This window comes from Emys orbicularis, chromosome 8 (assembly GCF_028017835.1).
Source record: "Emys orbicularis isolate rEmyOrb1 chromosome 8, rEmyOrb1.hap1, whole genome shotgun sequence".
Classification (NCBI taxonomy): domain Eukaryota; kingdom Metazoa; phylum Chordata; order Testudines; family Emydidae; genus Emys; species Emys orbicularis.
Genome location: NC_088690.1, coordinates 109,843,065 through 109,863,382, shown reverse-complemented (window position 1 = coordinate 109,863,382; position 20,318 = coordinate 109,843,065). Strand labels below are relative to the sequence as shown.

The following is a 20,318-nucleotide window of genomic DNA, read 5'->3' as shown; positions in this document are numbered from 1 at the left end:
TGGTGGCTAAGTCCATAAATGGCTATTAGCCAGGATGGGTAAGAATGGTGTCCCTAGCCTCTGTTCGTCAGAGGATGGAGATGGATGGCAGGAGAGAGATCACTTGATCATTGCCTGTTAGGTTCACTCCCTCTAGGGCACCTGGCATTGGCCACTGTCGGTAGACAGATACTGGGCTAGATGGACCTTTGGTCTGACCCAGTACGGCCTTTCTTATGTTCTTATGTTCAAAGCAAGATGCCTGGAAACCAGAAGAGGGTGCTATTGCTCCATAAGGAAGTCCCCTTCACCCTCTGCCAAGGCAGGCGTAGCTGTGCCTGGAGGAAGCTTCTGCCCTCACCATAAGACAAAGATATAAGGGAAACAGTCAGCTTCCATCGCAAACTGGCCTTACATGCTGGCAAGGCTCCAAGAGAACACAGCATAAGAAAACTCTGCTCTGTTTCTCACCTCAATAGACCTGGGAGCCAACAGCAAACTACTTCAGCTGCCATTAACAAGTATTTAGGGCTGGGGTACAGCTACCCTCTAATCATGTGTTCATTCCCCTTTCTGAACTGCAGAACCTCCCACATTCATTACAGCCAATATAATATGTCCCAAGATATAATAACTAGCCTCCTGGAGTTGGTTAATGGGTATCCCACAACTGGCAACGTGCAGCAGGTAAAGATCCATTAATTATTGGATGAAGCACAATTGCGTTAGTCTGTCTGATCAGTGCTGCCATGCTCATATCCTGCTGCATTTACCGGTAGAGAATTTGGAAAAGTTAATGTAGAATTTCATGAGGTACTTGGCTGTAAGTATTAGAATTAACTAGAAAAGATCAAAACCTATAACTGGTTTAAAAAAAAAATCTTTATTTTACAAAATTAAAAACATCAATAGTATTTACACGCATTTTAAATACCAGCTTATAACATTTTAATCATTGCAAAAAAATCAAGAATTTTTATAAGCTTGTTAAAATGCAAGACTCAGAAATAGTTTTAATTTGCTCTGGACAAAAGTTTTGGGTTTTCTTTTAAACATATTTCCAAGCTGTTCAAAAATATAGGCGTGTACTTTTAGAATATCTAATTTTTTAAAAAGACAGAATTGTGAGCTTCCCACCCTTGGGATATTATCTCTATAAAAGGGAAATCCAATTGCTTTGACAGGCTGTTAAATCACTAAAATATAAAACTAGAGCCACTTTTTACACATTTATGCACCTACTAAACTTGCTCATGCTGTAATGAAAAGGGTAAAATCTTCCACATTATCAGGTAATACCAAGTAGCTGAAGTCAACATCAATTTTGGTCCAAACTGTTACAAATCTCTTCTAGAAAAGGCAAACTTCTAGGCCATTTAAACGATTGCAGAACAGTTTATTGTATTAATACCTATGAGAAGATAGATGAGTCTTACAGGTGTGACACACCTCTCTGGCACAACAGTCCTAAAGAAAGTGGGAAATTGTACTGAATTAGAAGCTACGAAGGTGGTCCCCTCAGCTCCAAGTACACCATGTCTGACAGTTACCAAGACAGATCTATTTGAATGTTTTAGCTCCAGAGAAAGTCTCTTACATTATCCTGTCCCAAAACTCTGCCATGAACGAGTGGGTCGTTTCTACAGAATACGCAAAGATAAAAACAAGCAAAGGATGAGGAGCAGATGTCATCCTTACAGCCAACAAAAAAATTTAAAATAAGCTTCTTAAAGCACAATCTGCAAATGCGTTTGTCTCTCTGATTTCACTGGCATTTCAGAACCTCAGTTCTGCTGAACGTTCTGGAGTAAAGTCTTCCTTGCAGATTCAGTATATTTTAAAAGGAAGAAAACAGAGGTATATACATTAATTGTGTGTCTCTTGTCCTTGGTACTAAAAAGATGGCAAGTCACCAATGCTGCCATTGTTATAAACCCCTTCTAAGTTTGAACCGAAACGAGGAGCATCTTTTGTCTTCAGCAAATCTCTAGTCCTCATGCCAAATGCATACTGTTGGACGTCATTTGTATGAGAGAGACTGCTGGAAACAGTTTAGGACTGCAGCTGCCACTCTGGGACCATATCTTGCCGAGTGGTACCCAGTTATCACTGCTGCAAGTTGTTGATAATAGCCAAGATGCTCATCTTCTCTTGGGCTGTGTCCACATCCTCATTCTGTTTCTGTGCCACTCCTGTGCCAAGGCCATATAACCGCCCACAGTACTTTGCATCATCAATCGTGTCCTCAAAGAACAACTGGAGGGGGGAAAAATTCTCCATTTTTTTATAGTGCCTTTGACCCCAAAGTACAGCTCTGTTTAAATGCCACCCTCCACCCCAGAAGTGGCTGCAATCAACAAACCCATGGGGAGGAGGGGATGGGTGGAGAAGAAATGTTTGCCAACACTACCGAGTTTCACGACTGCTAGTCTAAGGCCTAAAGGGCTGACAATAAGGATCCAAAAATGAAAAGGCCAGGGAGTGCATGCAGGGGAGGGAAAAGTCAGGCCATAAACTATGTCCCCCTCATCTTGCTGTTGGAAGGAGGAGAGGGAGCCAGGGATACCTCTTTCATTCGGAAGAATGCCATTCCTGTGAGCAGAGAGTCTGATCCTGCCTGATGCTGTCGTCCAATTCGTTGCAAATCCAGCTGATCTGCAACTTCTTGAAGGCCTCCCTACAATGAGAGAGAAAAACCACTGATTTAATAACCTGGAATCGCTCCCCTCCCAGTGCTGCCACATACCATGCTTCCGCTAGACATGAAGGTTAATGGCTGCCTTTAGAGTTAATCACAGCTGATGTGCCAGTATTAATTAAAAAAACAGAAGAGCCTGAACTGAGTGACAAATGCTAGGTCATCTGAGCACGGGAACGGCTGAGTTCTCAGTTCAATATCATAGAAAGAGATTTGAAGATGTATAGCCCCATAGGTGCTAAATATTAAAAAACTTAGCAGACATTAATACAGCCTCAATGCAGCTGGGAAGTAGGTACATGTGCTTCCCATGTTGCAGACAAGGGAAGTGAGGCAGAGAAAGGTTAAATACTTGCCTAAAGCCACATTGTCAGAATTGGGATGAGAACTTGGGTATTCCAGTGCTCAGATAACATACCACGGGAAACAACAACTCAGCTCTGGGGGAGGGGAAAACTCTGGGACTGGAAGTTGATGAACAGATGTCAGCTTTTAGCAGTTATCCAAGTCATGCAGTAATTCATTTGAAAGGAAAATGCTGACCACATCTTTTCAGAGAGAGGACAAGTATGCCCAGTCTCAGCAGGCTTCAGAAATAAATACCCTATGAATTCTGTGAACTATTCCCTAATTGATTAGTCAAAAGAGCAGAGGAGGTCGAACAAATCTTTCTGTCGTATGTACATAGTGCCATTACATGGCTACACATAGCTGCAGCCAGAGGAATTACCCCTCACCACCAAATTTTAAAATACTGTACATCTGCAACCAACCCCTATTTTGGCTTATTACACACTTATGTATAGAATGTTATAAACAAGGCAAATCCAAATCCCAATACGTTCTTCGCTCAACACAGTTACTGACAAGAACTAAATACCTTAAGGTTTTTGCAGCTCTTCATTAGGTATTTGACATCATAGATGGATGGGAAGAAGAGGTTCAAGATATGGAAGAACTCGTGTTCCTCCTCTGGAAGCCTGGAGTCCGTCAGCAGTTTCACCATGTAGCCAAAGTCATAGCCACTGAGAGAGAATTGTGCAAAATCTGGTAAGCCAGCAGCAGCCACAACCAAAAGCAATATCCCCTTCCTCACAGTGATGGCTCTCTACTGCATATCATTCAGACCAGTGATAGCTCTCTACTGCATATAATTCAGACATTAACATCTAAGGGGCTTATAAAACTTTACTCACTTCCCTAAGTGGGAGTGTAGGGCTTACCTCAACCACCTACCTCAAGGAAGGACCTCCTACCACTTGCCTTGTCTACACTCGTGTAAACTTGGCCTCAGTGGCTGGAGCAATGTGCAATAGGTAAGATAAGAAGGCATAAAGCCTAGGGTCCCATGCCTTTCATCCTCACCTCCAGGAGTGATACCTGGGTGAGCGACAGATGAGAAAGTGGCTGTGCACTTAAGTAGTTCAAGAGGCCAACTACAAGAGGGGCAATTCAGCTACACAGACCTTTTCCTCTGTCCAGTAAACTTACATACTAATGATGCTCATAAAAGGGAGAAAGCAGCACTGTGGTAGGGTCAGAAAAACAAACCCTTTAGTTTACAATGCACATGAGTTGGGAGTTTAATAAGCTGTTCCTTATTTTTTTATTTCAGTTTTCTGGTAATTACTCCTGCTTTCAAAGGGGAAAGTTTTAAAAGTCTAGAGTTTAGGGCAAAGGAAGTTCCAACACCAGATAAGCTGGATAGGAACAGTTTGTACTTTACGTAGCTGAAAAACAAACTATAGAGTTATAAATTCATCTCCTTAAAATCTGTGTTTTATTCATTAAGATCAAAGGTGGGAGTGAATCTGACAAGATTATTCATTTTGCTGCTTCAATATTCTCTGACAAGCAACGCACTTTCAATTCCTCTTGCACCAACCTGTGAAATGAGAGCCATTTCACATTGTCGCAGAGGACCACCCCTGAGGTCATGAGCAACTCTGCAAAGTGCAAGGTATCGATCCCGTCATCCTCATGCTTCTGGAACTGCAGCCCAGAGTTTGCAAGCAGGTCTATGGAATCCTGGGAGTACATGTCCTCCCTAAAAGAGAAAGGCAGCTTTGCATTAGATGTGCTGATCTGGCAGGCTCATAGCTGATTCTGCAAATACTTCAGTTCAAAACACTAGTACAGTGACTGATAATGGCATCACTGGACTGTTTTTTATGTCTCAGTGAACTTCGTATCAATTCAGATTACAGGTAAAAGTGTTCTCTAAACTGCTGGTGCTGCAACTGAAACCATCTTTCTGGCTTATGCAACACCAACAATAGCGATTCTGCAATTGTAACTTGGTTATTAATTCCACTGCTGATGTCCAAGCCAGAAGAACCCACCTTTACTGTGTTGGCTGACAGTTTCTAAGCGTTGTTGCCTCTGCTAGCTAGCAGAAGCAAAACAGACTTTTTGTCACAGAAGTGAGCAGATGTGGCTCAAATACGGTCAGCAGAGTTGAGAGTAAAGGCCATTGCACATCTCTGCATGTATTATTTTCCTTCATTTCCAATGCCATTTGAGAAATCAAATTGTATTTTTTCCACTCCTAATTATTGACTATTCTGTGGCTTCCCAAACAGGACTAGGAAAGGGGAGAAGGGATGTATCACACAGAGCTTGGCAGGAACAGGATTTTCTGTTTCACAAGTTAATTTTTTTCCCATTCTGAAACAACGAGAACAAAGATTTTGAAGTTTCCCACAAAATGAAATCTCAAAACAAATTTGTTTTGGGTCAATCAAAATGTTTCATTTGTATTGACATTTTTAATTTTAAAAATTAATATTAAAGAAATATCAAAACAAAAAGCAGTTTAAAAAAAATACCGAAACATTCCATTCCAAAAGTGACAAACCAGAACATTTTGACATTGAGAGGCTGTCTGTTTTGTTCAAAATTAAATTTTGTTGGAATTGATACATTTCCGCAAAGTGTTTAGCTTTCGACAAAGTGCCATTTTCTGACAGAAAAACACTGTCACAAAATTTCCAGCCAATTCTACTAAAGTGCACACCCACCCTTTCTTTATGGCTAGATGTGAAAGGGTCCTGAAACTTATTTCTGCTGTTACATGGAGTCATGATATGGAGAAGATTGAGAATCACTACCCTGTTCTATTTGACAAGATTAGTGCTGCTGGACAGCTAATGGAATTTGGTTAATATTCTTGGCTTAGGTCATAACTTGTACTCCAGCACAGCTCTGGGAAAAGGCATAGATTTTAAGTGTTGCAGAACCAGAAGAGAGCAGATCTGTTATTTCTGGACAACGGAGATGGAGTTTACAGAAAATCATAACCTGGAGGAGTCTTTCAGGTTCCAAAAAGCAAATGTAAGGTACCTCAAGGTTTGGAACTAAACTATCTGGCGGTACCGTCAAGCAAACAACATGTTATGAAGCTCGGATCAAGAGCAATATTTTAACTAGGCTTTGACTTTGAGTATTACAACATCTTCCATGGTGTCAGAAAGGCTCACAACTTAGTCCTTTTGTGCTGAGATCTGAATTTTCCTGGTGCAGCCTCGATTGCTGGCAATGGACATGCTGAAACATGCTGTCGCCAGGTAGAAGTATAATGGGAAGAGCAGGGAGTAGTGGATTGTTCTCTGACTCAGAAGACTTACGTAAGGTTGAATTTGAAGTTAAACTGCCAGGTGTTGATCCCAGAAGGATATTCCCCCTTCTCATTTGTGAAAGTTAGGCCCAGCTGGATGATTTTCAGAAGATCAACATTACACCGAAGAAGTTGATACTGATAATCTATGGAGCTACGGAATTCACCAATTGGCCTTACTACGACTCCAGGAAACTCTGTATCCTAGGAAAGGAGCATGAAAAGTTAAACCTTGCTATAGCAGCAAGTTGCACATTCAGTCTGACACTAGCAGCTCTCAATGCTAAACTTCCCATCCTTTATATAGATGTACAAAATTACAGTATTTGCTTTATCAGCTTTTTCTCAATGCTGTTTACTACACAACCTTAAACTGCTATACAGCGACCACGAAATCCATACTTGGCCCCCTTAGCAATACAGATGCAGTACAGTGGGCAGGAATCAGAGTAGCAGCCGTGTTAGTCTGTATCCGCAAAAATAACAGGAGTACTTGTGGCACCTTAGAGACTAACAAATTTATTAGAGCATAAGCTTTCGTGGGCTACAACCCACTTCTTTATATGCATCCGAAGAAGTGGGTTGTAGCCCACAAAAGCTTATGCTCTAATAAATTTGTTAGTCTCTAAGGTGCCACAAGTACTCCTGTTATTTTTAGTGGGCAGGAAGGAATACTAATACACAAGATCTTATAATATTTAGAACCAAAATGTAAATTCAGACAGGATGAGGGAGTAAGGTCAAGAAAACGTCCCCATAATTCAACCACCCTGAACCTAGAGCGATAGCTCCACATAAGAAATTTTGCCTATCCTTAAGATTTACCTGCTTTTACAAATTAGTACATTAAACGAAGGTTAAATATTTGTATGAGGGAGGTAAAGAATACTTGAGCTGAACAACTTTTACAGCACACTTCAGAGATCTTAAGGGAGAAGTGTGCACACACAACCCATCAACACTAACTTACATACACAGACTGAAGAACAGGGCCCTTAATCTATTCTGGGCACACATACTCAAAGCGATATTAGACATCGCATGATCCAAGTATTCCCATGACTCTTGTATTACCAAAATGGGATATTTTTCATTGACTGTATACTCCCATATTAAAATATGGGGGATGGATGATGTAGCTGATAAATCACAGGATGCCCACAGCTAAATTGTTCAAGCATTTAATCTCAGAATTTTATAGGCATTCCTGTTCATAACAAAACTTTCGGTATCTAATGGTAACACTCGGGCCAAAGAGTACAATACACTGACTTGATGCAACAATCACTCCATGTTTCTGTTTCCTAATCTGTCTCTTCATTAATAATAAGCAAAATCACAATTTATTTATTTATTTATTTATTTTTGGTGTGGAAGTCAGGAAGCTGGGAGATAAATTCAGGAAACAAACAGTCGATAGGTTTACACTCATTTCCTACTGAAGCATTTTTCTTTTCTTTGCTATGTTTTTGAAACCAGCACCACACACCGCATACACTGTACTGCTACTGATTTAAACATTTGTAAAGGAAAAGTACGAAAAATTAAATACACCTCTCTGAATGGTTTTGGTGCTTTTCAGGGAGAGTTGCCGTTTTACTTTTACTTCCCAGCAGGAAGGCTAGTCTGCTCACAGTTTTAAAGTCAAATCCTCCAATTATATTTAATAACTAGAACACCTGATGAACAATTCATACCCTTTGAACAACTAGAATAAAACTGGATTAAGTGAACAAAAAGTTTAGAGAATGCTAAGAGAAACTGCAATTTTAGATAATTTCTATTTCATCCACAGGCCTCCGTTAAAAAAAGAATCTTTCTGTGGTGATACAGTTTGTTAGCTCCTGCTACTATTCATTTATCAATGGTGCCCTTTCTTTCAGTTTATAATGCTGCTGCATAAATCTAGAGAAGTTTTTTTTTTCCTCCTAGAATAAATCAGTTATCTCCCCAATATCTACTAAAACCTATTTTATAATCTGTTGACCACATGTCCTAAAAACACTTTAAAAATCAGCACAGTGGTTATTTGTTGTGTGATCTCCCATGCTGTGGCAGATCATCATTGCTTCTGGGAGACACTACTACTACAACACCACCACACCCCAGGTGCCCTAAACTGATAAGAAACTTCTGCATGAACAAAATGTAAAGAAAGAGGAACATTAATAATGGAGAAAATATATAATATATGAAAAAACAGTTTATCTGGCCAGTAATGTTTGTGTGTTCTCTACTATTATTTCAGATTTGTGGGGTAAATTCCACCCACAGATATGCTCATGCATTTTCTATAGTCTAATTTAATGGGAAATGCAAGTGTATACAAGAATTCAACCTTAGGTATTTGACAGTCTCTTCCACAGCCCAACATCATCTTTCTGCCTGATTCTACATCAATCATGCATGTGAGACACCAGTTTGGCCATGGAATTGTCAAGTAAATTCAACTTAAATTTCAACTTTGAAAGCTCAAAAAGGAAGAGGTTATAGATGGGAAAGGAGGAAGCTCCTGCTTCAGCACCTTTACGATCCATCCACAGGTGTGTGCATTTCAGTGGTGATGGAACTGATTCATATTTACACACTTGCATAGTGGGTGCCATTAAAAATGGTCTCTTTTCTGTACCACAGCATATACGGAGCTCTCTACTTTCAAAAGGCAAATATGGCTATTGATGCTAAGTGTGCATTCGTAAAGAAATTTGGATACCTTGAGGTTTAGAGATGCTATGTGAAGATAAAGGGTTTTTTTTGTAAATACTGTAACTATGACATATGTCAAAGTAAAACATACAGCTTTATGGGTTGTTGTTTTTTTTAAAGTCTGAAAGTTCCCCCTACAAAACTCCCCTCCTGAAACTGTTTCTCAACAAGATTCTTGGACCTTTTAAACAAATTTACCTGAATAAGTCAACATGAGATTCGAGCCCAAATCATTTTCTTTCCTATAAGGGAGCAGTACCTGGCCATTATAAAAGGCGAGCAATCCTATTAGCTAACAAGTTGTGACTTGTGTGCCTGTTGCCATATACCAGCATGAAGCCAATATGAACTAGCCCTTCAAAAGAAAAATATGCTAGCTACATTAAACAGCTTATAACCAACTAGGCATCTTAATTATTTTTAAAATCTATTATATGAACAAAATACCACATTCCTACTTGTTAAGCATTAACAGATCTCAGCTGCTCAATGTGGCCTCAAGCCCCACTGTATACTTGTGTGATTTCACAGAGAATCTACATAAACGCTAAGCAAGATATTGAAGACCATATATTAAAAAAAATCAAGTAACATTTTAAATGCCAAGCAGCTTTCCAACTGTTCCCCCACTTACTATTCATCTTAAATTGACCTTAGAATACACTTATATTTACATACAAGCAATCAAGCTACCCGCATTGAAATTCCTCAGTTTAGTAAGGCAGGTGATCATTGAAGTACAGCATATTTACCATTGCGATGTAGCTGTAGCTGAGAACTATTTCTCGAATTTTCCTCATTTCTTCTTCCAGATTGTTTGCCCATACTTCACAGATAACCTGACTGTTCTCCACAATTGCTGCTGGCATCTTGCAGGAATTGGAGTAGAAACACCTGATGTCAAAGTTGGATGGTAAGTAGGATAGTGTAGAACCGCAAGTTGTGTAATCTAATCAGTGCTGTAAGCACACACAAACATGTTACTTTATATTAATACATCTTGACAAATCAGATCACAACGACAGACAGTAAGTTAGAATGGCATGTTCTTGGTTTGGGGTATCAGCTTCAGCTGGCATATTTGAGTTATTAAACTAAATTCTTTCCTGCTTTTAGAATATCCTTGCAATAAGCAGTAAGAGAAAAAAGCAAAACCTGTTTTAAATTGGCAGAAGATATCCAGGACTACTAAATCCAATTGATACAAGCCAGTGTCTCTCCTTTTTTAGGTCTGCACTCCAAATGTAAGGCCTATTTCTACAAGCCTAAAGGGACCTAATACCTTAATTTTGTACAGCTTTTGCAACAGTGTTGTTCTGTTAGGGCTAGAAAGTAAGAGTAAATAGCTCCCTACTACACTGTTATTGAAAGATGTATGCTGCTCTCTGTTTCAATTCCCCAAGGCCTGTTCTACAAAGATTTTGTAGAAGTTTAACTATTCCAGTAAGGAGTGAGCTTTTATGCTGATATAGTTACATCAGTACAACCCCTAGTGTGGACAGTTACAACAGTAAAAATTATTCTGATACATTTATGGGAATAAACACATTGGTATAACTGCACTCATTAGGGGATTGTGCTGATAGTTAAAGCAGTATGGAAACCACGTGTAGACAAGCACCAAGATTATAGCAAGTTACAACATGCAAGGCATCTGGAGTTATTTACAGAAGCGGCAGTGAAACTAAACAGTCCACCAAAAACTTTGTGAAAGCACGTGCTGATCAATATTGTTTTACCTGCCAAGGAATTAAACTTTCGTTAAGTTTAATATTATCAATGTAGGCCTTTTGGTTCTTGCCACCTCTGGTTTTCCCAGAATTTCCTTACTGCCATGACAGAGAGAAGAGGAAACACACCACCCTTGAGATTACGCTGTTACCATCTTTGGCTTTTTGGCAGCCGATAAGGGATGAGATACTATCTGTGCCTCGTTATTAGTGGGCAGGTCTCCATGTAAATGGCATACCTGTTGGCCGCCTCAGCCAAGCCTCCAAGGATTTGTGGGCAGCTCAGGAATGGGGTCCAGAGCCAAAGGGGAAGTTTGCATCTACTGCTTCCGGTGCAATCTGCCACCAGCCAGAAGCCCTATGTTTACTGCCTCGAGATGCTCCTGTTCCCGAGAAAGAGGGCACACTTGTGATCTGGGACCAGGCCTCCACCGAATTATCTAGCAGGAGACTGTCTCACGCCGGGACCTATCAATCCCCTTGAAGAAGAGGGGCTACATCCGGCCACAGGAGGGCAGCCCTGGGCAGCGAAACTGCCCCCCAAGGACCTTCCACGGGCTTTCCAAGAGAGGAAGTTACATTCCTCAGTCACCACGGAAATGAAAAGGCACCGAAATAATCCAGAGGCGCCTTTCCCCAGCGACTGTCACCCCCACTGGCAGCACCCGGCGCTAGCCGTGGGGGGCAATGGCTGGGGGGGCTCTGCTCCCCACTGCATCCTTTCCTACCCCCCCACCCCTTTCCCCCTCCCAGCCCCCCCCAACCACCTCTCCCCAGCCCCCTCCTCTTCCACTCCCCCCTCCCCCTCAGCTCCCCTCAGGGGGCGTCTCACGGGGCCTCCCCCCACGGCACCTGCTCTCTCCGCCCGGGCCGTCTCCTCACAGGCGCACAGACAGAGAGCGCGGGCTGGGGAGGGGAAGCTGGGCCCTGAGCCGCCACTTCCCGCCGGCCGCTCTAGCCTCTCACTCGGCCTATACTCGTCTGCTCCTTCCCTTCCCCGCCACGGGCGGGCTGGCGGACCTCGCCTGCGCGTCAGAACGTCTCGCGAGAGTTGAGGCTATGCGCGGGGGGAGGGGGGGACGGGGACGAGGAAGGAGGCACGCCGCCCAACTGCCCGTGCGCACCGCTCGTTCCAACGGCGCGAGCTTCGTAAAGCGATTGGTAGGGCGGCAATAGGCTGCCCGACTGCGCGTGCGCAAGGGAGTGACGGAGGGCGGAGCGTCTTGTTCGACGTGCGCATGCGCAAGGAGTGGGGGGGGGAAAGGCTGCTCTAACTTCCGGTAGCCGCTTTCCTCGATGGGCCTGGTCCCGGGGCTTCTGCTCGGCGCTTCCGCCAGCGGGGTGGGCGGGCGCTTGCCCTAGGCTGGGGGGAGGAGCGGCGCCTACAGGCAAACGCTTGGGGGGGGGGGGGCGGGTTAATAGGGGGGCTCCTGGCCGGCCGGGGGAGGCCACGGGCCCCGACCCGGATCCTAGGGCCCCAGGGCCCACTCCTCACAGCTTCCAGCTGGGGCCTTGGGGGGATGGGACCCAGGGCTCTATAAAGAACATAGGAACGGCCATATTGGGTCAGACCAAGGGTCCATCTCGCCCAGTATCCGGTCTTCCGACAGTGGCCAATGCCAGGTGCCCCAGAACGAATGAACAGAACAGGGAATCCTCAAGTCATCCATCCCCTGTCGCCCATTCCCAGCTGCTGGCAAACAGAGGCTAGGGACACCATCCCTGCCCATCCTGGCTAACAGCCATTGATGGGCCGATCCATTAATTTATCTAGTTCTTTTTTGAGCCCTGTTATGGTCTTGGCCTTCACAACATCCTCTGGCAAAGAGTTCCACAGGTTGACTGTGTATTATGTGAAAAAATACTTCCTTTTCATAGAATATCAGGGTTGGAAGGGACCTTAGGAGGTCATCTAGTCCAACCCCCTTCTCAAAGCAGGACCAATTCCCAGTTTCCTAAATAGCTCCCTCAAGGATTGAGCTCACAACCCTGGGTTTAGCAGGCCAATACCCAAACCATTGTGCTATCCCTCCCCCCTTTTAAACCTGCTGCCTATTAATTTCATTTGGTGACTCCTAGTTCTTGTGTTATAAGGAGTAAATAGCACTTCCTTAGTTACTTTCTACACACCAGGCATGATTTTATAGACCTCTATCATATCCCCTCTTAGTCGTCTCTTTTCCAAGCTGAAAAGTCCCAGTCTTATTAATCTCTCCTCATACAGCAGCCGTTCCATACCCCTAATCATTTTTGTTGCCCTTTTCTGAACCTTTTCCAATTCCAATATATCTTTTTTTGAGATGGGTCGACCACATCTGCACACAGTATTCAAGATATGGGCGTACCATGGATTTATATAGAGGCAATATGATATTTTCTGTCTGATTATCTATCCCTTTCTTAATGACTCTCAACTTTCTGTTAGCTCCCAGTTGGGGCCCTGGGGGTGACAGGACCCAGTTCTCCCCTTCCTCCGGATGATAGCTGGGGCCCTTGGGGCAACGGCCCCATGTGAGGGTACTCATACTTTGCTCCCAGCTTGCAGCCATCACCTCTACCTCTCTTGGGCACAGACCTGTGTCGCTTTCCCTCCTGACGGGTTGTCCAGGCTGCACAGTACCCTGTCTACACTGAATTCCCAAGCAAGCCAGGAAATGTCTGTACAGGAAAAAACCCTCGCGGGCAGTGAGTCTCAAGAGCCAAGGTCACGTGGGCTTATGCCAAAACGTCCCTGTAGATATTCCTCTAAGCAAGTACATTTATTCTTAAGGTGAAAAGTATCACAGTGAAATAAGAATCTACACACATGATAAGCAGCTTACCAGAGATCACCTGCCCTCCCCCAGTAAGGGCTCTGGCAGGTGATCAGTCTTTCAAACCTCGCCAAGAGGATTTTCTGTGGTCACAAGTGTATAACAGCTTTTAACTCAGAACAAGCACTCCCGTGAATCTATGAGTCACACCTTTATACAGTTTAGGCCTCTGATCTTGTCCTCATGTAACAGGTGAACAGCAGACAAAAGTCTCCTCCTACGCAGGTGCAGCTTCAAAAGTCTGGGTCCAGAGGTGTGTAATTTGCATTCATCTCCTCCCAAGTATTTTCAAGGAAACCCATTTAACTAAAAATTTAATCTTGTCTGGCCCATTATTTTAAAAGAGTCCTTGGAAGCTCATAATACTCCCCAGGGTTTACGTTAGTCATGTCTCCCTCTTAAGGAAGTTACATACAATCCCATCATAATATACAAACATTTGCATTTTTAACACAATGAACTCATAAGCTATGTAAACTTAATTCAATAAGGTTTGTCCAGGATATTTCTATATATGTCTCAGAAACAACAGGGCCTGGTGGGCTGTGCCCCATCCCCTTAGGAGCTAGACCCAAGGTAGCCCATCTGGATCTAAGCACAACCAATAGCTACAGCGGACCCCAGTCTGATCAGGGTATCTCTATCTGTGCCAGGGTTCCTTGGAGCCTACAGGCCCAATCCCAAGCCTGCTACGGTTCATTGGAACGTCACTAACACATTCATCCCCAGTAGATCCAGCTGCCAAAGCATAGTTCCTGGCCGAGAGGACTGTGCTCTCCATTTTGCCTCTGGTTTTGCTGCTCTAAATTGGATTACGCTTGAGTCTGTCTCCAAGGGAGATACCTGCCTATCTGCATCTGGCTTTACTGAAGCAGAGGCCCTTGAATGACAAGATCCATGGGTCCTACCGTTGTTACAAAACATGACAGCAGTTGCTGTTCTCTTCCCACAATTCAGGGTTAGGGGGCTTCCTTCCTCCCACTGAATCTCAGATCAGTGCCTTACTTGGACACGTTTCCTTTCATGTCAGTTTTATTTCAATATCCCAGTCCTCACATTGATCCCTTCACACAGACATTTCTTCAAGCACTATGAAAGTCATTTATTTAACTATCACCTTCCAGCAAGTGACCTCTTCCATGTCAGCATATTCTCATGGTGTCTATCTCAAGCAAAGAAATGGAGCTTTTGTAACTCAGTATTTATTGAACTTGATCTTTGAGGTTATTAGGGATTCAAAGCTTATCTTCCAGATTAGTTGTTTTTCGTTCCCTTTTTGTTTTCTCAGCTGCAGCATATAGCCCTTGATTTGCATGAGTTAGACATTAACTGCACTATGTACTCCTGGGGGGAAACTGTGCCAAAAAACTAAAAATTCTGCACATGATATTTTAAAATTCTGCATATTTTATTTGTCAAAATAACACAATATGATCAAAATACCTGTCAGCGAGTAGTCTGTAACAATACAGACAAAAAAAAAGATTCAGAAAATGTTTTTTTGACAAATAGATTCCTTATTAGGCATATTAATACAGAACTTTGAGTAATAATTCATTTGAACTGCAATACAGAACTGTATTTCCTGCCCCCCTCAGAAGCAATGCAAAGGCTTTGAGGAGTCAGGGGTACTGAGGGAGAGGGAAGTAATTGCTGGGAAGGAGCCTGGGTGTGGGTGAGAGAAGTGTGGAACAGGGGTTTTGGGGTGGGCAGGGCCGGCTCTAACTTTTTTGCTGCCCCAAGCAGCAAAAAAAAGTGCCGCCCCCCGAGCCCCCCCCCCCGAGCACCGCGCAGCCGGAACCCCCCCGAGCGCCGCGCTGCCGGAGCCCGCCCCCCCACGCCGAGCGCCGCACCGCCGGAACCGCCCCCCCTGAGTGCCGCGCCCTGTGCCGCCCCCCCCCGCCGAGCGCCGCGCCGCCGGAGCCGGCCCCCCACGCCGAGCGCCGCGCCGCCGGAACCCCCCCGAGCGCCGCGCCGCCGGAGCCTGCCCCCCCTCCGCCGAGCGCCGTGCCGCCGGAACCCCCCCCCCCCGAGCACCGCGCCCCGTGCCGCCCCCCCGCCGAGCGCCGTGCCGCCGGAGCGCCCCCCCCCGCGGAATGCCGCGCCGCCGGAGCACACCCCCCCGCGGAATGCCGCGCCGCGCTGCCCCCCCGCCACCCCAAGATTGGCCGCCCCTTACCAGGTGCCGCCCCAAGCATGTGCTTGGTTGCCTGGTGCCTGGAGCCGGCCCTGGGGGTGGGAGGATTGTTAGGGAGTTGGGGAGCCTCTCCCATGCAGACCCTGACTGACCCCTAGCCTCTCCCATTCAATCAGGCACATCTGCCCCTGTCTCCATGTGTCCCTGTATCCCCCCCATCCCCATGTGTTCCTGCACCCCCACTTATCCACCCCCTATCCCCAGTCCCCAAGTGGCGCTGCACCCCCACTCAGCCATCACCCCAGTCTGTCCCCCCACTAGCTCTTTTGAACCCCAGTCTATGTGATCCCCTTCCAGCAGCCCTGTGTGCCCTGTTCTGTCTATTCCTCCCCACCACTCCACCCCATCCCATCCCATCCTGTGCCTCCTCATCTGGCCCCATGGGCAAGGTGCTGTGAAGAACGCAGACTCTCCTCCCTATCCATAGTTGGCTGGTTTCTCTGGCTCGTGATCTGGCTGCCTTCTGTTCTGGCACCACAGCAGTCCCTAGTGAGCGAAAGGCATAATTGTAGCACCTGTCCGGCAGAATGTATTTTCTGTGGAGAAAAAAAAATCTGCAGGGCACATGAATTCTGTGCCTACGCAATGGTGCAGAATTCCCCCAGGAGTAGGCCCTGCCAAAACAGAACTGTCACAAGCAGTACTGAGTGTATGTATGGCTGTATTAAACCATTGCAAGGACATGAGACAACCAATCTTTTCATGCAGATAGTTTCCTACATGGGTCCAAGGTTTTTCATTTAGGGTGACCAGATGTCCTGATTTTGTAGGGACAGTCCCGATTTTGGGGGCTTTTTCTTATATAGGTACCTATTACCCCCCATCCCCTGTCCCGATTTTTCACACTTGCTGTCTGGTCACCCTATTTTCAGGAGCAATGGTGATTTTTTGTGATGTGGATACCCATCCACTGGGAACCAAACTCATTTCAGATGGGACACTGCATAGCCAAGAAATAGGAGATGCTTTTGGTTACTGTCAACCTGGATTGGATTCAAATTAGCAACTTGGAAAGTGAAAAGTCCTTATCTAGCCCATTACCAACCCCCTGTGCCATCCAGTCCTCTGTTGGGAGAGTGATTCAGTCGCAAACAAGTTCTTATTTAAGTGACAGTTAAAGGAAAACACCAGAGTCTGGAATTTGGTGAGATTCCAATGGTCTTTCACCTACTTTTTCATGCCTGCAGGATAACCCTCCCACTACAAGAACCAGTCAGAATGAAGCTCTGCTCAGTGACTCTGTCCTCACTCAGTCTGTGTATTTCCATTCTCTGTGCTGTGTTTCTGCTTGTGAAATGCGGCATCGCTTCTCCTTGAGTCTGAGGCTCCAGAAAACAACAAAAAGGAAAGAGCCCAGCCCCACCACAGAGAAGTTAGTGTCAGTCAGGAGAAAATGTTACTGAAATGTAACAGCAGTTTAGCTCTGAAATAAAGTCACAGCAAGTGCCCGAGGGACCAAGTGGCCCTCTGGGGGGAACATGGGAATGGAGTTTGAAGAGCTGTCCCTCCCTCAGAACACGGCTGGGTGAAAAGTGTCTGTGTGGTTATGAGTACAGGGTATTAGCCACAGACCTTGGGACATTTGTGATTCTCATACTGGTGGATCTGTCTGAGCTCTAGCCACCATTAACCGAGACGCTGCTTACTTGCCTTGCAGACCTGGCAGGGCTAAGTGGAAGTGTGTTGTGGTGTCTCTGTTTCTTCCTCAGATAGTAAAGCCAGAAAGTGGTGATGGATAACAGCACCTCTCCTGGAGCTTGGATCAGCTGCCACATTATCTGCTGGAATACGTCGCATTTTCTGGGACCACACCTGCATACTAAAAGTGAGGGCTGCCACAAGTTACTTCTTAGCAGCCCTGCACTACCCAGTGCTCTCATGTACACGACAGACTTCACTACGTGTAAATACTATTGTTAAGCACGAGGGAATCCCAATTTAATCTTTTCTACATAGATAGGACCGATATCATGCTATAGCCCTTTTAAGTCATTGTTCTCTAGTCCTGCTTATGCAATGTGAGCAAGCAGTCATAAGAACATAAAAATAACCATACTGGGGCAGACCAAAGGTCCAGCTAGCCAGTATCCTATCTTCTGACAGTGGCCAATGCCAGGTGCCCCAGAGGGAATAAACAGAACAGGTAATCATCAAGTGATCCTTTCCCTGTTGCCCATTCCCAGCTTCTGGCAAACAGAGGCTAGGGACACCATCCCTGCCCTACAAGTCAGACTTGTAGTGAAGACAGGGGGCCAAGGACTTAAGCAGCATTGCCCAATAACTCTCCGTGGTAGGGTGACCAGACAGCAAATGTGAAAAATTGGGACGGGGTGGGGGGTAATAGGAGCCTATATAAGAAAAAGACCCAAAAATCGGGACTGTCCCTATAAAATCGGGACATCTGGTCACCCTACTCCCTGGTCCCAATAAATACACTTTTGACCTCTTGAATTGCACTGGTTTTAAATATTTGTGCTCAGGGCACTGGATGGGGGCAATATGCATAATCTACAATCTTATTTATGTGTAACTTGGGGGTTGGACTGGATGCCTCCTGAGATCCCTTCCAACCCTGAGTCTATGATTCTAACTTATGAAAACAAAAGTGAAAAGATTTTTAATGATGTAGCTAAATTACTTTTACAGCAAAAATAAACACCTTGAAGAACATGCTCCTCTCAATCACACACACACACACACTCTCTCTCTTTCAATCACACACACCCTGTCTCTCTCTTTCTCTTTCAACTGTCTGAGTGAAAGGGCGTAACAGTTGCCAGCACCAGTAATGGCCTAATGCTGGCTTCACATGACCTGCCTGGGAGGAGACAATCAGCTGCTCACTTATAGACACACCTCCCTCCTCCTTTGCCTGAGGATGTGATAAAGGGACCGACAGCAGCAGTGGAAAGCAGGGAATTGAGTTCTGGATTGGGCTCTGGCCAGCGACCCAGGGCCCCCTTCTAGGCTGCAGCCAGCAGGAGGTGAGCAAAGAGGGAGCAACCAGCACTCTGGGGCACAGTGGTTTATAGGTACCTGATGGAAACTCTAGGGATGGCAACTCCATTAAGAGACTTACAGCCTGTTGTTAGTTCTATGAATGCATTTATTAAAAAAAAAAAAAAATTCAGGATTTTCAGAGTGGGGACCGTGTCTGCCATCCTGTTTGGGCAGTGCCTGGCACACGGTGAGCAGCACCAGAAGCACATAAGCTAGCTCTGTACCTACCCTTCGAGAGAGGGTGTCTACTGAGCACCTTTTTGGGTGTTTTTCTCAGGTCTGTGGTTCCCCAAGGTGGCCAGTCTATAGCGGCATCCTGTGGTGTCACAGATAGTAGTTGTCTCTTTTCGCAGGTGAGATTGTTGTTCCAGCAGCTGGCTCTCGGCCTGTGTTGATGCCAGAGGGGTCAGGAGAGAGGGCTAAGGGAAAGGAGCCGTGTTATGGAGTGAATCCATTGCCACAGGCATGCGCAGTTATTCAGCTCCTGCACCTGCCAGCAGCAGCTGGGTCTCCAGTTGGTGTCTGCAAAGAGGGCTGAATTGTAGGCTCAGTGTAATTAGAAGAGGGCAGCTGTTCAGCCTCAGGTTGGAACCTCGGTTGGTAACAGTAAGTTGGGCGGCGGGGGGCGGAATCAAACTGATAAAATAAGTTTTTGAAAACGTGTCAGTGATGCTATAGTTTGCCAGCTGGTGTCGCTCAGCCTGTGCCTGGCCTGCCCTGGCTTCCTGGCCGCCCAGCTCTTCCCCACCTGCGTCATGCTGCGCCGCAACAAGAGCAGCATGCTGGTGCCAGCTGGCAACCCCAGGAGAAGAACATCGTCAGGAAGCAGCAATTTGAGTGCTAACACAGCAAGGCTAAGTGCCAGGGGAGCGTGAGCCAGATGCACGGTGTGAAGAACATCCAGTATTTCCTTGTGATCTTCTGGATGGAATCAGGGATGTCTGTGATGGACAATCCTGCAGCGCTATACCCTGACTGCCCAGCTCCCTGAGATCATGGGGTGCATGAAGGGCAAGCTGATGCATCACAACACCCAGCTGATGGAGGCCCTCAAACCACCACATAAATACATGCCAGAGAGCGTCCGTGACGGGAAAGACATGGACGCTCTCCAGGGCTGAGCATAGGTCACTCTGTTCAAGATGGCTTGACAGATGTACAAGGAAGAAAAGCCAACTGTCTGCAAAGATAAGGGGCTGAGTCCAGCTGTCCCGAAGACTGAGTCTGCCTGAATTAATCAGCGGCTGAGGGCTACTCGCTGCGCACCAGAACTTGGCATTGCATGACCAGACATCCAGAACCAGCTGGGCATCTCTTTTTGCCTGGCGTGATTTCAGCGTTGGGTCTGTGCCCAGTGACTAGGCAAGAGTAACATATGCTGCAGTTGGGGGCAGTTCTGTTGTGAATGTGGGTGGGTCTGATGGGAGAAAAGGCACAAGACGGTTTGAATCTGGAGATGGGAATTCCAATAAGCCACTCCTGAAGGGTGTCCTGGGGAGAGTCAACAGCTGGAGAGTTGGCTATTGGGCTAAGAGAGACAGTTCTGCTGGATAGGGACATCTGGTCCCCCTGGCTGAGC

The 20,318-nt window shown here is 45.5% G+C and overlaps 1 protein-coding gene and 1 pseudogene across 4 annotated transcripts; one reads left to right on the top strand and one right to left on the bottom strand.

Annotated features, from left to right (window-relative positions):
- Positions 1-842: 842 nt before the first annotated feature.
- On the bottom strand, positions 843-11,691 carry CNOT8 (CCR4-NOT transcription complex subunit 8). 4 transcript variants are annotated; one of them, XM_065409086.1, is made up of 8 exons: positions 11,582-11,691; positions 10,969-11,112; positions 9,752-9,893; positions 6,304-6,497; positions 4,563-4,724; positions 3,558-3,702; positions 2,546-2,656; positions 843-2,235 (listed from the first exon to the last, which is right to left on the bottom strand). In XM_065409086.1, exons 3-8 carry the CDS (start codon positions 9,866-9,868, stop codon positions 2,086-2,088), a joined length of 879 nt encoding a protein of 292 aa, XP_065265158.1. In that variant the 5' UTR covers positions 9,869-9,893; positions 10,969-11,112; positions 11,582-11,691; the 3' UTR covers positions 843-2,085. The 4 variants fall into 4 exon arrangements, with proteins under 4 accessions (XP_065265158.1, XP_065265156.1, XP_065265159.1 ...); XM_065409084.1 differs by lacking the exon at positions 10,969-11,112; XM_065409087.1 differs by lacking the exon at positions 10,969-11,112 and having other exon boundaries at positions 843-1,446.
- A 5,526-nt stretch (positions 11,692-17,217) lies between these two features.
- Positions 17,218-19,971, top strand: LOC135882975 (gamma-interferon-inducible lysosomal thiol reductase-like; annotated as a pseudogene).
- The last annotated feature ends 347 nt before the right edge of the window (positions 19,972-20,318 follow it).

Bases quoted from the DNA above. Each gene is read 5' to 3' on its own strand.
- CNOT8 (XM_065409086.1), bottom strand. From the start codon at position 9,868: ATGCCAGCAGCAATTGTGGAGAACAGTCAGGTTATCTGTGAAGTATGG. The intron at 6,498-9,751 runs GTAAATATGCTG...CTCCTTTCCTAG, and splicing joins GCTACAGCTACATCGCAATG to GATACAGAGTTTCCTGGAGT. The intron at 2,657-3,557 runs GTATTTAGTTCT...CTCTCATTGTAG, and splicing joins AGAGCTGCAAAAACCTTAAG to GGAGGCCTTCAAGAAGTTGC.